General features: G+C 35.2%; 1 protein-coding gene across 3 annotated transcripts in view; it reads right to left on the bottom strand.

Moving 5' to 3' along the window:
• Positions 1–642: 642 nt before the first annotated feature.
• Positions 643–19,098, bottom strand: part of LOC149567422 (BTB/POZ domain-containing protein At1g21780-like) — a 43,214-nt gene continuing 24,758 nt past the window's right edge. For all 3 annotated transcript variants that reach the window (XM_089820603.1, XM_089820605.1, XM_089820604.1), the window contains exons 2-4: positions 7,122–7,267; positions 1,645–1,760; positions 643–1,478 (exon numbers count right to left, since the gene is read on the bottom strand). In XM_089820603.1, coding sequence (XP_089676729.1) covers positions 873–1,478; positions 1,645–1,760; positions 7,122–7,267 — 868 coding nt within the window. In that variant the 3' untranslated portion in view covers positions 643–872. The remainder of the gene's footprint in view (positions 1,479–1,644; positions 1,761–7,121; positions 7,268–19,098) is intronic.

The following is a 19,098-nucleotide window of genomic DNA, read 5'->3' on the forward strand; positions in this document are numbered from 1 at the left end:
TCCTCTTAATGAGCTTTGTTAACCATGTCACCTTTGATTCTAGTTGTCCCTTCTCTTCTCCGCCTTAAGTAATGTCAAGTGCATTGATGGCCACGTAGCCAAAGTATGTGTCAAAAAACTTAAAACCACAAATATTTGATAACTTTACAAATTTATTAAACACTTGTTTTGATTGGCTCCCACTAGCAAACATACTTGCATCAATGGGATGCATTGATAACCTGTTGACGAGAACAAATAAAATATATAATTTGATAAAATAAAAACAAGGTATGAAATATTTAATATTTAACATGTTTTTAAGAAGTTACCTAACCAAGCTCTTTTTCTGTTGCAATGCAATCAAGCAAAATAAACAATGCAGAAGAAAAGGTTCAAAACCATTTTTGTCAACCATAACTCTAGTATTCAACATAGTTATCTTGTAGAGCTTATAAGAGGCACATCCTGTAAGAACTGACTGTATATCTTTTTAAATTGTAAACATAAGCCAATTGTAATGCCTAGGCAACCCAAATCCTCATTAATTAGGAAATAATTGAACATGTAAATACTTAATAGCATTCTTAAGACATTTTATGTCTACCAAAAACGATTCTCAAGACAAATAAATGGAGTAGCACTAGCACATAAAATACAGGATTGACTTTGGCCATTGTGGAAATTTATTCACGACACTATCATGTAAAATTGAACAGAATATAAAACAGTCAGAGCTTGATGACATTTTAATGCAGTAGCAATGTGCATGTAAAATACATGGTTAACCTCAGCCATGACTGGATTTTATTCATGCCAACATACATGATGCAAAATGGGATAGAATATTAACTATGCAAAGCTTGATGGCCATTTGGTAATCTTTGTAAATTTCATCCTAATCTCGAAGAATTTAGCACTTCTTGAAACATCTCAATCATCAACTCCCTGTCAGCATGCTGAAAAAATGCATTCAAATCTTCTCTAACATCGTGGATCTTTCCAAAATCAAACAGGTACATCAAGCATCCTTTCTTGAGTCGACTTAGCTGAAAAAGCCAGGCCTCTTGCAGCCTCTCAAGAACATTTTTTGAATCTATGTCCTCCAAAAGGCTCTCCTCGCAAGATTCTTTCAAGTCCCCAATATCATATTTATCAGCAGCTCTCAGTAAAGCTATCCTGTGGTACCAAAAGTCCTCATGTTTGATACCACCATAGATGTAGCTTAGAAGAGCCATACAAGCTTCAACAGATATGTCTTCGATGTTAATTACTGATGATTCCTTTTCTTTGAGATCATGTAAGAACATGCTCTCAAAAACAGGGGATCGAGCTGCCAAAATAGCCCGATGTGCTCTAACACTACCATTAGCAGTATTAATAGTTACATCTGTGTGAAGACCATCGTCCAACATACGGGAAAGGCATTTTAGCGCACCATTAGTTGCTTGCAGCTGCATTGCTCCCTCGTTAGGCCATATGGAACATGCATCTGCACCCTTTAATAGATATAATAAAATGTCAACAATGGAAACAAGTTCAAATTCCAGTGTCTATACATAGCTTCCATTTAGCATGAGTTTTGCACAAAGTATTGTCTTATATATTATCTACAGATCACAATCTTCTATGTATAAACACAAAAAACAAAGGCTCATCTCTTACATTTGTTGTAGCAACTTTCAGGTCTAGAAACTCCACGTCAATGACCAATCGTCCATGAAAACTACTATCTACAGGCCATACAAAGTCCTCACTGCTGCGGAGCAACTTATTATGGACTGTATCAATATAATAAAGGTTAGCTTGAGGAAAATGAATATTAAGCTCTAATCATCAATCCTAGTCATTGAGAGGGATAGTCAATGAGAAATGTGGCCATGAAAAAGATACACAGTTACACATTGTGATATTGCTATCAGGATTCAACTGTGTAGTTTTTTGAGTCAAACTCATTGACCCATGTTTCATTAATAGTGGTTCACATGAATCCATCTCTCATCACAATGAATGGAGCACTTAGCACTCATTGCATCTAGGTGATGCTCATAGAGGTGAAGCATTGGAACTTTTGGGAGGTCACTCATCCAAGTACTACTCCAACTTGAGTGTGCTTAACTACGGAGTTTCCTCCATGGTTAAACCCACTCTTCTTGCAAGCCCATTTGCAAAACCTTCAGCAAGTGTTGTGCCTTACGAACCTTCATTAAAAAGCCCCTTAACAACACTAGAGTGGGTTTTAACCATATCAATTGATGAGCTTAAGGGGCTTTCTAATGAATGGTTCATAAGACACAACACTTGCTCAAGGTTCTGCAATAAGGCTGGCAAGAAGAGTGGGTTTAACCATGGAAAAACTCTATAGTTGAGTGTGCTCAAGCTGGAGTAGTGCTAGGATGGGTTTGTGAGCACCAACTACATGCAATGAGTGCTAAGTGTTCTATTCATTCTCATGAGAGATGGGTTCATGTGAACCACTACTCGTGAGACATGGGTCAATGCATTTGACTTTTAAAACTTCAGAAAGCAATAACACTATTTGACTTCCTGTGGAAAATATCTCCTACTTATCAACAATTACATGTCCACTAATAAGAGGGTAAAATTTTAAGTACCACAGTTAGTGTCATAGAATGATATAAGGACAAGCATGAAATGAATTCAATTTTATTAATTATCAGATTAAAATAACTTCTCGTATCCAAATGGTTATCATAGAGTTTCTTTCTCTGAGTTATCCCAATTGTACAATGATCTTTTTTATGACTGGATCCGAAAAATTCCTATATATACTATAATTGCTAATGTGAAATCAAGTGTTCAGAAAGAAAAACATTAGAAAGGTTGAAATGGTGCCTGCTAGGTCTTGTGTTTTAATAATTAACACAATTGCACAGAGAGGTGGAATCTAACAGAATGTGATATGTTCACATTTGTGCTATGTTGTGATTTCATGTTTGACTGTAAATACAAAGACAAGGATTTGTTTTCCCTGTGACCAATGATGGATATGGTTCCGCATACCTGCTTGTCAAACACATAAATTATAATCCTAATGCATGTCAATTTTCAATAAGGCCTCTAATCCAAAAAGGTAATAAGGTTATTCATCGTGACTTCTGTTCAGCCTGAATCTTTCATCTTCCCATGTCCTGATTAAAAAGTAGAATTGTTAGGTCCCTGCCAACCAAAAAAATCTTTTTGTTGTAAAAGAAACGTCTTGAGTTGATAACATAACATTTCATGTTACCCACACATTGCTTCAATTTTTTATCCCTTGAGGTTTCAACCTCACTAAAAATCTTTGTAGGAAACTGACCTGTGTTAATCCATCTCTACACTCAGAAATTGATTCCTAAACAAAAAGCATGAGCTCATAAATAGAACACAAAAGAGCGTACCTGGGCCTTGACAAGATAGTTCGGGTGGACCATGGAATACAAAAAGGCAAGAGGCTAAATGCTAAAATGCAAGACCTGATACTATAGACCTAAGAGTAGTGAACACAGTTCCTGGCAGGGTTAACCTATATCAAACACTTAAACAGAACATGAAAGCCACTTGAATCAGCTAAATAAATTCAACCCTGAACATTAGAACCACCTCAACAACAAAGTTGGAGTACAGAGAGAACGAAAGACGCTATATACTCATGTCAAATGTGAGGAATTTAACTTTTGAAGTTTTCCCAAAGCTTTCAAAACTGCATGTTTTGTTGTCAAACACATTGACAGAGGAATCGTTATGTAAAAAGACAAGTGATTATTCTAGTTTTAACTTAGATAGGATTGTTCTATGATTTGTCTATAAAAATACATTTTTGCATTATGAAAATAGAATTACTATGGCTTAGCTTGTATTCAACAGTCTAATGACTACAGCATACAAGCTTTGCCTAATGCAGTCCTTGTATAGTAAATAAGTTGTCCAATCTATGAAACAAGATAATCCTTCATTGTGATTTTGATTGTGAAGATGTAGGAATTTGCAAAAGGGGATACGTATCTTACAGATGTCGTAATTATTATCATCATTGGTTATTATGTGTTTAGAATTATAGTTTGATGGGCACTTAGGAGCAATGGCCCCAATGGCATTGAGAAGCAGAGCCCCTTGCAGAAGTCAAGAAGCAGTGCCCCCAATAGGGCTGACAGGCAACACCTTGGTTGCATTCCCTATTGCGATACAGGGTGGAATTGAGGGGAGAAGCCCCACCACCAAGCACAAATTAACACCTTGAAAACCACACCACATGGGCTTTTCTGGCAAACACAATTTTCACAATTTTTTTATAAATCCTAGTGGACATGTTATAAACCAAACAAGCATTGAAAGGTAACTTTTTTTTTAAATGAACTTGAAATTATCCTTAGGTATATTAACGGACAGCAAGCCTTTATTGGGACAAATGAGAGATGTCTGGATGTCTCCTAGCCATCCTAGGGATGGAAGACGGTCCCTTAGCATATCCTACAACATTTTTGAAGCCCAGACATTTACTAGATTTGGCATGTAACAGAGACAAAGAGGGAACATTTCCTAGGTACCCCTGAAATGTCCTCTATAGGAAACAAAGATAAGATGATGGGGAACACATCCGTAGAGAGCACTACCAAATAATACTATTGGAAGTTGGCATATCAAGAAGGAACTTCAACAAGACACTTTGGCAGCCCATATTTGCTACTTTCACAACCCAAATCTCAATATGCTACACCATAAAGTCAGCTCCTAGGTGACAATATATTAATTTTAAATATTTTACTGAATATATCTTAGATACTGCAGTTCAAATAAAGCCATCTTATAGTTCAGAATTTCATCTGTAGTAATGTCCTCATTTTTGGGTTTCCAATGAACCCCATTAGTATGTTGGTACCTGATATTTTAGTTCCGTACTCTCAATGGTTATGAGGGAAAATAATTAATTTGAAATTCTCCAAAAGAGCACATTAAAAGACAACTTTGATTACTTGCTTATAAAAAGAGATCAAGTACTTTAGGAACCATTAAGGATATGTTAAATTATGAAGTGATTATAATTCATTAATTTTGTAAGTTTCTTGAGAAGATTATAAGAGGGTTGGGCTTCTCATTTTGGGATAGACAGGAGATTGAGAACATGCTATTTCTTTCTGAAGATTTTTGAGGTTTCAGCATGAGACCAAGCTTTGCCTATGGGAAAAAAGCTTGAAAAGTATTTGAAGCTGAGGACAAAAACCCTCATGCTTCATTAGAGTGCTCCCACCCAGGGATCATCAAAGTGCTGAAGGTTGGAGATAGGACAAAAACATTCATTGTCAGTACATCTTTGAGAATTCAGATTTGCTAGTTCAGTTCGGTAGGAAGCTTGTGAGCTGTGAGCTTGTATGCTAAGGTTGAAGAAAATTAGATAATTTTGTTCATGAGCTATTGAAACTTGAGACTTTTTGTTCCAGCCGTGCCCTTCATACAAATGCAAATATCACATAAGAGGAGGCTTTCCTAATTTTATTCCTAGGGATAACTTTTATTCCTCGGGCTAACATAAGACGCGGTTGATATATAATTCGATGTGGTGGGTGTTTGGGAATCATGAGTCTACTTAAACTAGCTGTGTGAAGGAGGTTGATGGTGGTGTGAACGAAAATGTACTTATCTATGCTTCCTTGGTTGTTATTTTCCAGTTTGGTTTGGGGGCGCCATTTTGGAGGTTTCCATGTGGTCTATTTGATGAAGCTGGACATGTGGAATGATGAAGTTATCAACTGGACACAACTTGGTCAGCCTATAGTAATCGCTAACACCATTATCGGCCATGAGTTGTAAGATTATTGATATTTTAACATTTGTATGCAGTTATCATATGCAGAAATACATGTGATTTCTGAACATTATATAATACCTTCAGTTGATGCTGACTGTATTCAGCTGCTTATTCAGTGTAAGGCAATTTCATATTATTCATTTGTGTCTTACATTTGAGTATGCAAGATATCAGTCAGCTGGAAAGTCTGTTGCTTGCAAGCATCAATGTATTTGTAGACTTTATTTGAGCTTATAAATGTTTAATTTAATTGCAGCAACTCCTGTGTTAGCTTGTTCTCATTGCAGAGAACTAATTTTCAGTGTAGTTGTTCTTCCTTCTATGTTTTTGTGAATGTCTTCAATGCAAGATTCAGCCTAATCAAAAATGGTACGGTAAAACAACATCCAACAGAAAACTTCGTAAAATATTTAGTTTGAAAACCTTTGAAGGATGAATGCAATGGTTTGACATATTTACTCAATGTGAAAAAAAAAAATTGTATCTTACATCAGTCCAGACTCCAAAGCAGAAAAAGAGACATAAAAAGTGAGCTTAAGGAACAAAATTCATAAGTCAAAGGAAAAGATATAAATTTTAGCTAGATAATGACGTAGCCAAATTCCTGGCTTCTAGTTCATAATTTGTACATCATACAGTAATCCTCATTACAAACATAACATATAAAGAAGATTTCTCTAGATGTTGAGAACTTATCTGGTGTACTTGAGCAGACAATAACATGAAAGTTTAATAAATTTGATGATAATTCGGAGTATTGAATGACAAGGGCATGTGCAATTATTCTAGCAGAACCTCAGTTATGGATTGAGTGTCAGTAGATTATTGAAAAATCAAAACTCTTAGCATACAATATGTAAGGCCTCAAAAGTTAGATTATATTATAGATTTGCAAGGCTCAACCATTAGATTGTAATAAGACTCGTATATACAACATCTTTAGAGTATAGAAAGCACCTTCCTAGTATTTTCTGAACACGCATCAAGAAGAACTGTCTTCTTTTTGCATTATCTAAATTAGAAGCTAGAGGAAGCGGATCAATTGACTGACACAGTCTGGGGAATTTAATTAACAAAGGGTCAATTGGTACAAGCATAAATATTCAACAGTAAAATAAGTGAAAAGTGACCAATTTTAGACCTCTAAACTGTTCTTCATAAAGCTGAGATATTTGTTAGGAAAAAGGGAAGGATCCCAACAGTTAAATAAGCTTAAAATTCCATGCTCCAGAATCTAAAATCTGGATAAGAAAAAAGTAGCCAAAAAAGAGGTAGAAGATTAAAAAATAGACATGTAGCATAGACTTGAGTTCTTCTCTTTCATAGATTTACATACCTGGTGAAGTCCAAGGCCGCCGACTTCCTCCTACATTGAAGATGCGAAGCACAAATGTTGCAATTGGTGGCTGTTCTTTTGAAATACGACCAGCCTCGGGAAAAAGGCGAACATATAAATACCTATTCCTCTCAATTGACAAGTGCCTGAAGATCAATGGCATGTTAACAGCCAGCATGTGACTAATAACTACAATACAATAAAAGTGTATCTTAAATGTAACTATTTTCAATTTATTAATCTAAATAAAGTCCCCAAATGTGTTATTATAAATGCTAAACAGAAAACATGAAGCAAACAACCAAAAAGTAAATCATAAAGCCTCCAGAATGCCAATACCATACATATCAAGTTTTCTGAAGGTGAAGCAACCAAAGTTGAAGGAAAACAAGTTATATATAGGTATATGGACTTGACATTGTGGGTACAAGTCATTTATTTTCAATCTGAAATTCATAATTCATCTTTTCAATGTCAAGATCTAGCTTCCATTTAGCAGTTTAACTTTGATTACATAGAAACAGCTGTCTTACCTGCTCATTGCAGGTTTGCTATCTTTGATGAAGGTGGATTGACCAACCTTTTCCATTCACTATTTCAGTTCCATATTTGGAAAATGCCTGTCCATTTCTACCTTCATGAGGCATTCAGCATAATGATGAAGTACTCCCCTTATTCCACCAAACATACACAACACAAAAGGGAAATAAATAGAAAATTGCAAGAACAGAAACACTTGATTTATATTATCTTCAATGAAATGACATTACAATACTTAGAAAAATAAAATGTTACAGCCACATGGGCATTTTCATTACAATAATCTGCAAGACAAAGCCACAATCTACACTTGTGGAACTCAGCCCTAAAACCCTGAGATGTTCCCCACTCTAAGGGTTATCAAACTGACTCTTGACAATTCGTTAAACACTTAGCATGCAATCAGAAATGATGCTTGAAACAATTCACCAAGTAACGGATGAAACTTGTGCAGTAAAATACCAACAATAATTTGGGAAAGAAATTGGCTGTTATCAGCAATTTGACTTGTATAAACTCTAACGGAAATAGCAATTATTGCAATGTTCATACAACAAGCAATGTAATCAAAATAATTTCTTCAATTATTAATGTGCAAAAATATTGGAACCTGGATCACCAAGAATCGCCAAAATGATGCTGGAGTTTGAATGCAAACGTCGGATCCAAATAACGCCCAGTTCCCGCTGTGTAATTAACCGTCACATCTCATATTGCAAATGTCTGAAGTGGGCGGCTGAAACTCTGTTAATATATAGTTTGCAATCCGGTTACACTGTTATCTGGAGTGATTTACGCAAGAATGCCCTTGGATATCCTTCGCTAATGATCCAGACGGTGATCGGAATGAGTGTTGGCGTGATTGCCGGTGTAAACAATTTAATCGCATAAACCTTAACTCGAATTGCGTGACAGGCCCAAATCTCTCCTTTAATCCTCCGCCAAGAAACGATTCCATCACTTGCGATTGCTTCAACCTTGCGATATTCACTGGCCCTCTAATGACGAAAATGCCATGAAGAAGGACGCCTAGCTCGGGTGAATTAAATCCTGCTTACTTGGAGGTGATTCATGGCTATTAATTACCACAAAATTTTTAGCCCTCTAACCTGTTGATCTGGATCGCAGTCTTGTCCGATACCAGTAAATTCATTTCCCTGTCTTCCCTTCAATTTCCTCTAATCCTGCAATTAGGTGATGGATAGAAATGGATTCTTTTTAATCAATCAGTAATGCAAGAATCTTCAACTCGGCCTTAGGCCACAAATTTCTGCCCCGTTGAAGTGACTGTAATATCACTTCCAGATTGCAATAATTCAGATGATATTCCACATCCTCAAAATTGCTTACCCATAGAAGTTTTCGTTCCCAAGGATAAATCTGAAAATTTGCAGACCAAATGACTACAAATTGCTCCCACTAAAATTGAAGTCGAATCCACAATACCGCTTGCTTCAAATGGGTGCCCCTTGCCCTCTATTTATTTACTTTTTGAGAAGTCGCTAGAAACTTCCAGAACAACTTATTATAATAACTTATTATAATGTATTTTATTATTAATTAACTTTATAAAATTAAATAAATAACTTTATAAAGTTAAAGTACAATCTCAGTTCGACATTAAAACAAGTAGGCCCCACTTACTAGATAATAATTTTCTAGGAGCAAAAAGGTAATCATCTGTCAACAGAATGACTCTCTCTCCCAAAATCATTTGCCTACAAGAGTCGATGATAGGCAAATCCTCGGTAAAAGTTATGTCACTTAAAAGGGGACATGACAATCCGCCCTTCCTGAAATTGCTTGTCCTCAAGCAATCTCAAAGCTGGATGCTGCAAAATTGTTTCATTTTTCCAAGTGGCATCTTCAACTGGTAGATCTTTCCATTTAACCAAATATTCTCTGATTACCCTTCTGCGGAGCTGTTTTTCCCTGCTTTCCAAAATGAATTCCGGCACTAAGATCAATTTCCCTTCATCATCCAAAGGAGGTAATACTGTAGAAGGTTTCACATTCTGTCCCAGCGCCTTTTTGAGGCGTGACACATGGAACACATTATACACATTACTATCTGCTGGAAGCTCAAGCTCATAAGCCAATTCCCCTATTCGTCTGGTCATCCTGAAAGGCCCATAATATCTAGGCTTAAGCTTTTCTGACCCACTTCTTTTAAGAGTAGATTGCCGAAAGGGCTGAAGCATGAGGTAAACCATGTCACCAACCTCAAAGCTTCTCTCAGTTCTCTTCTGATCTGCATACTGCTTATATTGATTCTGTGCTCGAGCAATGTTATCCCAAAGAGTGCTAATAATGTCTTTACTCTCTTGAATCAAATTCCCGGCACGTGGAACCCGGACATCCCCCATCAGCAAATCAATAAAGCTCGGTGCATCATACCCATATAATGCTCGAAAAGGTGTCATCTGAAATTGACATGTGAAAAGTGGTGTTGTAACAATATTCACACAAATAAATCCATCTTACCCAAGCCTTCTGCTAATCAGCCAGCCTTCCACCCACTTGTTTACTATCTCCGTCTGTCCATCAATCTGCGGGTGATAACTAGTACTGGGTGTGAGTTCAGTGCCGCATAATCGAAACACCTCCTTCCAAAAATGACTCAAGAATCTACTATCCCTGTCACTGACAATACTACGGGGTATCCCATGTAACCTGAGAACCTCTCTGAAGAATACCTCAGCTACCTGTACTGTTGTATAAGTCATGGTGATGGGGAAGAAGTGAGCATATTTCATTAGTCTATCTACCACCACATAAATGCAATTGCGTCCCTGAGAACCAACTAATACTTCAGATGCTATTAAACATATAGCTTGGAAAGAAGCTATGATAGAAGAATACCAATCGATTATGGAAAATGATGTTTGGGAAATTTCTCCTAGACCTAAAGGAAAATCTGCTATTTCTTCCAAGTGAATATATAAAATAAAACATGTTGCTAATGGTAGTATTGAAAAATATAAAGCCAGATTTGTAGCCAAAGGATTCTCTCAGAAAGAAGGGATTGACTATAAAGAAACTTTTGCTCCTATTGCAAAATACACCTCTGTAAGAGCATCAAAGGGATGGAAAGTATATTAGATGGATGTAAAAATAGCATTTCTAAATGGAAAGATTACAGAAGAAGTATATTTCAAGCAACCTGAAGGATTTGAAACTCATGATCCTAACATTTTTGTTTGCAGGCTCAAGAAAGTTCTCTATGGGCTTAAGTAGGCTCCAAGGGCTTGGTATGAAAGAATTGATAAGTATCTCACCGGCTTAGGATTCTCCAAAAATGAAGCTAATCCAAATTTATATTATAAAAGCGATAAAGATGATATGGTAATTATGATACTGTATGTTGATGATTTACTAATAACAAGTGATGATCATCTCATAGATCAATGCAAGAAAGATCTAATTAGAGAATTCGAGATGAAAGACTTGGAACTCCTTCATTACTTCCTAGGACTGGAAGTACAGCAAAATTCTGACAGCATTATACTTAATCAAGGGAAGTATACATTAGATATTTTGAAGAGATTTGGAATGTGGAATTGCAAGTCTATGTCTTCTCCAATGGAGACTAATCTACATAAACTTAAAGAAGCGGCAACAGAATCACCTTCCATAGATTCTACTCTACAGACAGATGATTGGGTCCCTTGTGTACTTGGTAAATACAAGACCTGAAATTTGCTATGTTGTTAATGCCTTAAGTCAGTTTATGTGTGAGCCAAAGGAGATTCACCTAGTTCCAGTTAAATACATTATGAGATACAAGGCACTCTTAATTTGGGGCTCAAATATGAGAAAGTTGATTTAGATTTACATGGATTCACCGACTCAGATTGGGGTGGAAGTGTTAAAGACAGAAAAAGTACTTCAAGATGTTGTTTCAATTTAGGATCAACTATGATATCTTGGATATGCAAAACGAAGTTTTCAATAACTCAAAGCTCAACAGAAGTCAAATACATTGCAACAACGATGGCTTCTCGAGAAGCAATTTGGCTAAGGAAGTTACTTGTAAGATTATTTGGGGATTATTCATTATGATAATCAGAGTTCCATCAAGTTTTCGGTGAATCCAGTTTTTCATGGCAGGTCCAAGCATATCAAAATCCTTGACCATTATGTAAGAGATATGGTAGACAGGAATACTGTAAAATTAGAATGCATTTGCACTGCAGATTAAACAGCAGACATTCTCACCAAACCTCTATCTAGAGTGAAGATAGATCACTTCAGGAAAAGACTTGGTATGGTTGAATTGTAATCCATTTGTATTCTTTAAATTATTAATAAAATAATTTTATTTGTCAGACTATTGACTGTTATGGGCTCCACCATCTGTATTCATAATTTAAGAGGTGATGATCTCTGAGATAATGAATACTTGTATAAAAGACATTATGAGAGATGACGATCCCTTAGATAATGTATTGAATAGTATAGAACTACTCTTAGATCTAGATGAGTTCAAGATCATGTGTGATATAAGCATCACAACTTGGATAAAGGAAGAATTTATTCTTCAGACTTTATCCTGTTTTCTGGTATATCTTAACTCAAGATCAAGTTGTGATGTAGGATTACCAGTTCCTATGAGTCACAACTTGGATAAATGAAGAATTTAATCATTCTTCGGATTCTATCCTGAGTGTGTTGCATTATATGCAATATTGACATCACTAGTATAAGTGATGAGTCATATCACAAGATGGTTATATGACTCAATATCATGTGTTCCATGATACTATTTTCTCACGAAGATTCAGACAGATATAGAATATCAATCTATGCTTATTCATCGAAATTGATGATACTAAATATGTTGTCTCTCAGTATGATTATCAAGTTAAGAGGGAGTGTTAAGTTTATAACAGTGGTAATCTACTGGTCTGAGAGTGCAGACCACACCTAGTCTTCTTCCTTTCTAGTATCATTTAAAGCATTAAATATATATCTTACACCTCTTGTGATGGGTGGCAATTTCTGAAGTATATTAATATTAACACCAACTTAACACATTGTGTTAGTTCTTGTCTATGGTTAATCATCTTCATTAGTCGCCAAATTCTGGGAGAGGAGTTTGAGCAGACCTAGAGAGGGTCATGTCCCTTCGAGGGACATACCCTTTGGTCATGATATTAAAGGAGGGTGTTTATTGTAGTTTGAGGACACACAATAATCACAAGTCTACTCCCTTAAGCAATAATACCAGTTCGAATTTATTGCAGAGATAAATAATATTCAGATTAGAATTAAAACTGACAACTCTTCCATACTTCAGAATATTAAGATCATATTCAGGCAAAAAGGATATTATACAAGTCTGAATTATTTAGTGCAGAATTTGCAGAAATTTTGCATATATATATATATTCTCTCATATAATAAACTTGTATCTCATATGCAATTATATATCATATATAATTATAGATAGTCATAGGTTTATCCAACTGAAGCTACCAAACATCAACACTCCCTCTTAGCTAGAGAAGATAAACATAAGACATATTATACCATTAGTAATATGGGAAAAACATATTTTAAGGACATCTTTGAGCAGAAGATCTCCACTATTTTGATATTGCATTTGATATCATGAGCATTGGTCTCCCAGAATATCGACATTCGATATTCACTAAGTACTCAAAAGTTTTGATATCTCATTTGATATCATGAGTATTGGTCTCCCAGAATATTGATATTAGATATTCACCAAGTAATCAAAAATTTTTGATATCACATATGATATCATGAGTTTGGTCTCCTAGAATAGATGATATTCACCAAATACTCAAAAGTATTCACCAAATAGTCAAAAGTGTTTGATATCACATTTGATATCATGAGTATTGGTCTCCTAGAATATCAATAATATTCACCAAATACTCTAAGTAATGGCCTTCCAGAATGTTGAGATGCAAGATATTCACCAAGTATCATGATTAATGGCCTTCCAAAACATAAAATCGGATGATATTGTTGAACTAACCACCAACGTTCCCCTTCGGGATCCGTGACATGGCTTAACCACCTTTTGTGTTCTATAAGTCTAGTGGTTGTATCGAGCATTGATAGGTCAATCTTTTGGTGCAATGACAACCCTAGTTTGTAACAAGTGGTATCAAAGCTTGGTCATAGGTTTGAATCTCCTCTAGTAATATTGAGGGGGGGATCGTTGGACTAACCACCAACATTCCCCTTCAGGATTCATGACATGGCTTAACTACCTCCTATGTTCTATAAGCTAGTGGTTGTATCAAGCATGGACAGGTTGATCTTTTGGCGCAACAGCAACCCTAGTTTGTAATAGATATTAACCAAGTACTTTGTGTAAAGGCCCTCCATAATATCAATTTGCATAACATTCACTGTGTACTCAAAAATTGTTTATAAGGTATGTGTACATGCATTCTCATAATGTTTACCATATAAACATCCACCATGAGAAGTATAATCTATCATGATTTGCATAGACATCGTAAGATATCCATCATAATAGAAAATTAAGTTATTGTAAGATCATCACTTTTCAATAACTTTTGCAAATACAAGTGACATCATTTAGAAGTCGTCACTTCCTCATGATGTACACTAGGGGTAGGCTCATTAAATCATGCAATCACACACATGATACCAAAAGTTTACATGAAGTCAAAACTCCCTCTAATTTTGATATGGTCAAGATCTTCAAGAATCAACTGAAACATATCCTCTATCCACTCCTTCAAATGAATGTGTCAGACTCCCTCTAAACATTAATCTTCTAAGCTTCTTACCTTTAACAAAGTGTCAGACTCCCTCTAAATCTGATATCAATTATTTTTCTTGCAATAACAATCTTGAAGGAAAAGATCAAGGAAAATAGCTCTTATAGTATGTATTGAAATAAAAATAAGAGAGAGTCTGCAATGAATAAATAATTATAATACTCAAGTAAAATATGTATCTACAAATCAACATCTTTAATGCAATATTTCTTGATTCATCCTCTTGATCCTTAGGTCAATACTCCCTTTGAAATTTTAAATCTGAACTATATATATCTTTTATATTTTGCACACACATTCTCCTAACAATTCTTATTTCTTTATATATATTTTAATGAGATTAGTGTAATTGGTGTATTTATCACATCAGGACCGTCTTGGGTCTTACATCAGCCAAGAGACAGGTAATTTAACTTCCTTGAGTATGTGCCTTCTGTCTTTTCTTTACTCATAATTAGCTGGTGTTCATGTGGAACAACGTTGTGTGATAATGTATGATCATCTTACCATGTATCGAACATGTTTTTACTGTCTTATTTTCCCTTCAATATTCAAGTGGGTTTGAATCCATGTATGACATTAGACCTTCCTACGGTCACTATATCATGTGACATGTTTGTCAAACGCTGCTAAAAGGATAGGGTCGGATTTCCTTGATTCATTTACTAGATTATGTCGTGTTAACATGTGCTTCTTGGGCATTCCCCTGAGATAAGTCATTCAACACCCTTAATTACCTCTTGGATGTAATATATGGCTCTCAAAATTCAAACGGATATTTGTAGATGTTAAACTCATGACCCCCCATACTCTGAACATGCATAGAAAATAAACTCACAAAGTTTTCTTTACATAGAGATCGTGCTGCTGAGGGGAAAGTTCCACAAGCGATGATGAAAGATGCTCCTCTGTGTAACTTTGGAGTGCTTGAACAGGACCGAGAAACTCTCATGAATGAATTTCTTTCCTGTCACTAACTACTCTTCAATGAAAACAATAAATCCCAATAATACCTTCTATAGCGAAGTGGTCCACCAAATGGTACGAAGAAATGCACTGATGTTAACCATAGGCCAATGAACAAAGTGGATATATATTCCATACTCCAAGTAAATGCTTTCACAGTAACTTCATTATGTGTTTCCTTCAATAGAGTCATATATTACAATTTATAAGATTGTTTTTATGACATTAAAAATGATTTCCACTGCAAATATTATGCAGACTTTCACAAATATGATGTTCAAGAATCAATACTATGACTCTCGTTCAATACATTTATCTATCCAAAAGTATGCTGACTACTGCTAAAAAACTAATTTTGATCCAAGAATAAATATAAGCCATTGGATTATAGTTTCTAATATATGCCTTATTACTAACAAGTCTAGGAATCACCTGCTCTGATACCATGTTGATTTTCAGATCTGCTGCAAATGTATTAACACTGCCATAATGTTTGGTATTTGTGTTCCAAATGGCAACATCCTCTAATTTATAATGAGCAAAGGCTAAGAGACATGTCCCTTTATGAGACATGTCTATTCGTTAATTTGATAATTAATATAATAATAGTTATATATATATATATATATATATATCATTATTATATTAATTTCTCTCATAAAATAAACTTGTACCTCATATGTAATTATATATCATATATAATTATAGATAGTCATAGGTTTATCCATTTGAAGCTACCAAACATCAACATTTTTCTTTTGATTCTTTATGGCTCAACTTTTGGAAGTCATAACGTGCACCATTCAGTCGATTGACTATCATAACCCCATTTCAAAAAAAACTCAAAGCATTCTACCAAATTGAGGTTGCAAAGCACCACTTGAGCAAAATTTGACCCCTTTTCGGAGCCTCTAAGGCCTTCAAAACTAATTTCAAACTTTTTGTGCTACCGCGACAAAAAAAAAATGAAGTATCTTTGAAACCAAATATGATCTTGCCATAAATCTTTACCAGCAGGCTTATATATCCAAATGAACCTCCAAGGAAGCAATTGGAACAATCCATGCTCAAATGAACCTACTAATGATAGTAAACTTGCCAAAAATAGTAACCCTGCCCAAAGATAGCCCTTATTGAAAAACTAGAAACTATTTTTGGGTGACGCAAGATTGTTGTTATACCCTAGATGCTCCTACATCAAACACCTAGGATAATTTGAGAAGTAACCTTATCACATCTTAGGTGTGCAAAGAAGAACCAAGGCCATCAACCTCATCTTTGATAGCCACGATAAATCTTCGACAGGCCTTCCTTCCTATTTGACTAGATACTCTTCATATTGTACTGTTGCTATAAAGATTCAATTGTGTTCTTTTTTTTAGTCAAACTCCTTGACCCATGTTTCATGAGCAGTAGTTCACATGAACCCATTTCTCATGAGAATGAATGGAAACAGTTTGCACTCATTGCATCTAGGGATGCTCACAAAAGTGAAGCACAAAAATTCCCTAGAAGGTCATCCATCCTAGTACTACTCCAACTTGAGCATTCTTTCCTCCATGGTTAAACCCACTCAGCTTGCAACCCTATTTGCCAACACAACTACAAAGAACTCTTCATGTTTCATGTTTCTTGTGCTTCTGCCAACACAACTATCCAAGATGTCTTTCATCTCCTCCATAGCAAAAGTAAGTGATGGAATATTCCATTGTGCTTCTATTATCTTATCTTCAATACTTCCTTCATGATACTATTAAGACAAATTGTCATTGATGTCAAAATAGAATGTGCAGCGATCAAAATATTTGTAAACATCTACTTCTTCAAGGATTTCTGTCAAATATATAATATAAAAGCAGCGTACACAGAATATCTGGACTTTAAACATTAGTCTAGTATATCATCTCTTCTTATTATTCAAACAACATGCTATTCTGGAAATAATGGTGAGACTGAACATTTATAACAATAATGTTATAGTAATAATGAAAGAAGCATGGAGAAATATTTAACATTGCCATTATTTGTATTAAACTCAACAACTCAACATAGATTCTTGGTTGAACTCAACAAGAGCCATTGTTTTTATTTCTCTCTAGTGGCCTGGAAATACAAAACCAATTGTCTTCAGCAGCAACTGTGAAACAGTTTTAAGCTTCCTGTCAGGCTTCCATGAAAACATTAAGACAACCTTTAATATGCTGTTATATGTAGGAAACAAAAAAAATTCTAAAACAGGGGAGTAGGTAGTTGTAGCATGCCATGTCAGTCAAAGTGCCAACTCAGAAGACCAAGTCATATTTCTTAAAACTGAAGATAGCATATCTTATTCATCTTTGGTGGCTTAAATAGAAATTTATCCATGTATAATTCTATAGATACATTTCTTTATCGGGCCTTCACATATCGGAACAATGTTTTTAATTAATTGTTTGTATTAAACATTCGATGATGTGGCTGAAGATTTATAAACTTGTTCTTGATTGGTGCAATCTGGTATGTTTTAAAGACCAGAACATGTTTTAATATTTTGTCTATGGCTTTGGTGGTGCAAATTAAGCCATGCAAAACAGAGGTTAATATGGATGTTAAAGAGAAGTTGGTAACTTTCAAACCAATCTCTCCTAGGCCTTTCAAAAGTGATGTGGGACAGAGATTGGATTTTATGCATTCTACTTTGAATAGTCACGGTGTAAAACAAGAAGTTTGAATAAGCCTGAAAGCAACTCTGTATATATATATATATATATATATATATATATATATATATATATATATATATATATATATATATATATAATGTTGCAGATTGGATATGTAAATTTGCAAAAGGTGTGAGAGATTGATGCTGAACAGAAGTATATGTTTAGAAGAAAGAATATACTGTCAGTTGCTGAAAGATATCGTGAATCTCTTTGGACAAAGCTGAGAAGTCCATAACGTTCTGGATAGGCATAAACTGCAGATAAAAAGTTCTCAACTCTTCAGGAATTATAATCTTGCTTGATGCTATTGTTTTCAAGCACACAAATGTTTGCAGTAGTTCAGTGTGTAATTCCTTTGGGCTAAACAGGATTCTCTTTGTTGATTAAAATAGCAAAGGTGATCAGATACACAGAGAAGTTCAATCTTTTCCCGATCATTCATTTCAGTTATACAGAGATATCATGTTATGTGATCTGCTTGGTGACATCAGTTTGCAGGCTTATAAATCAGTTTTTTGATAGGTTTGTTTTCAGTCCTGCCTAATTTTGCAAATGTGATATAGTGAGTTTGATCATTTTGTTAAAATACCAAATCAGTTTGAATGTTCTGAGTTAATTCTCAGGTTGATTGTTTATGTATGCAAAATTGGTGCTTGAGAAAAATTGAGTAGGTGCTCATATTTGTAGGAGTTGGGGCTCTTGAACAGGGTTTTGGAGACTTTTTGGGTTGGAGCCCTTAAAGATTGTAATTGGATTCAGATTTGTGAGGCTGGATTAGGACAGTAGACCTAGCAGCATTCTCACCGCGGTTTTTCCCATAGTAGGTTTTCACATCATATCCTTATGCATAGTGTTTTTGATCTTATGGTATTTCTCGTGTGTTTATTTGATGCTTTAATTTTACCATACTATCTGAGGTAACTGCTTATAGTTTGGGTTTCTCACTTAGAGTGTCGTTGCTATAAGTCATAAAATAACATT

The sequence above is a fragment of the Cupressus sempervirens genome, chromosome 3 (genome assembly GCF_028749045.1).
Source record: "Cupressus sempervirens isolate cs-2001-9-10 chromosome 3, ASM2874904v1, whole genome shotgun sequence".
NCBI classification, from domain to species: Eukaryota; Viridiplantae; Streptophyta; class Pinopsida; order Cupressales; family Cupressaceae; genus Cupressus; species Cupressus sempervirens.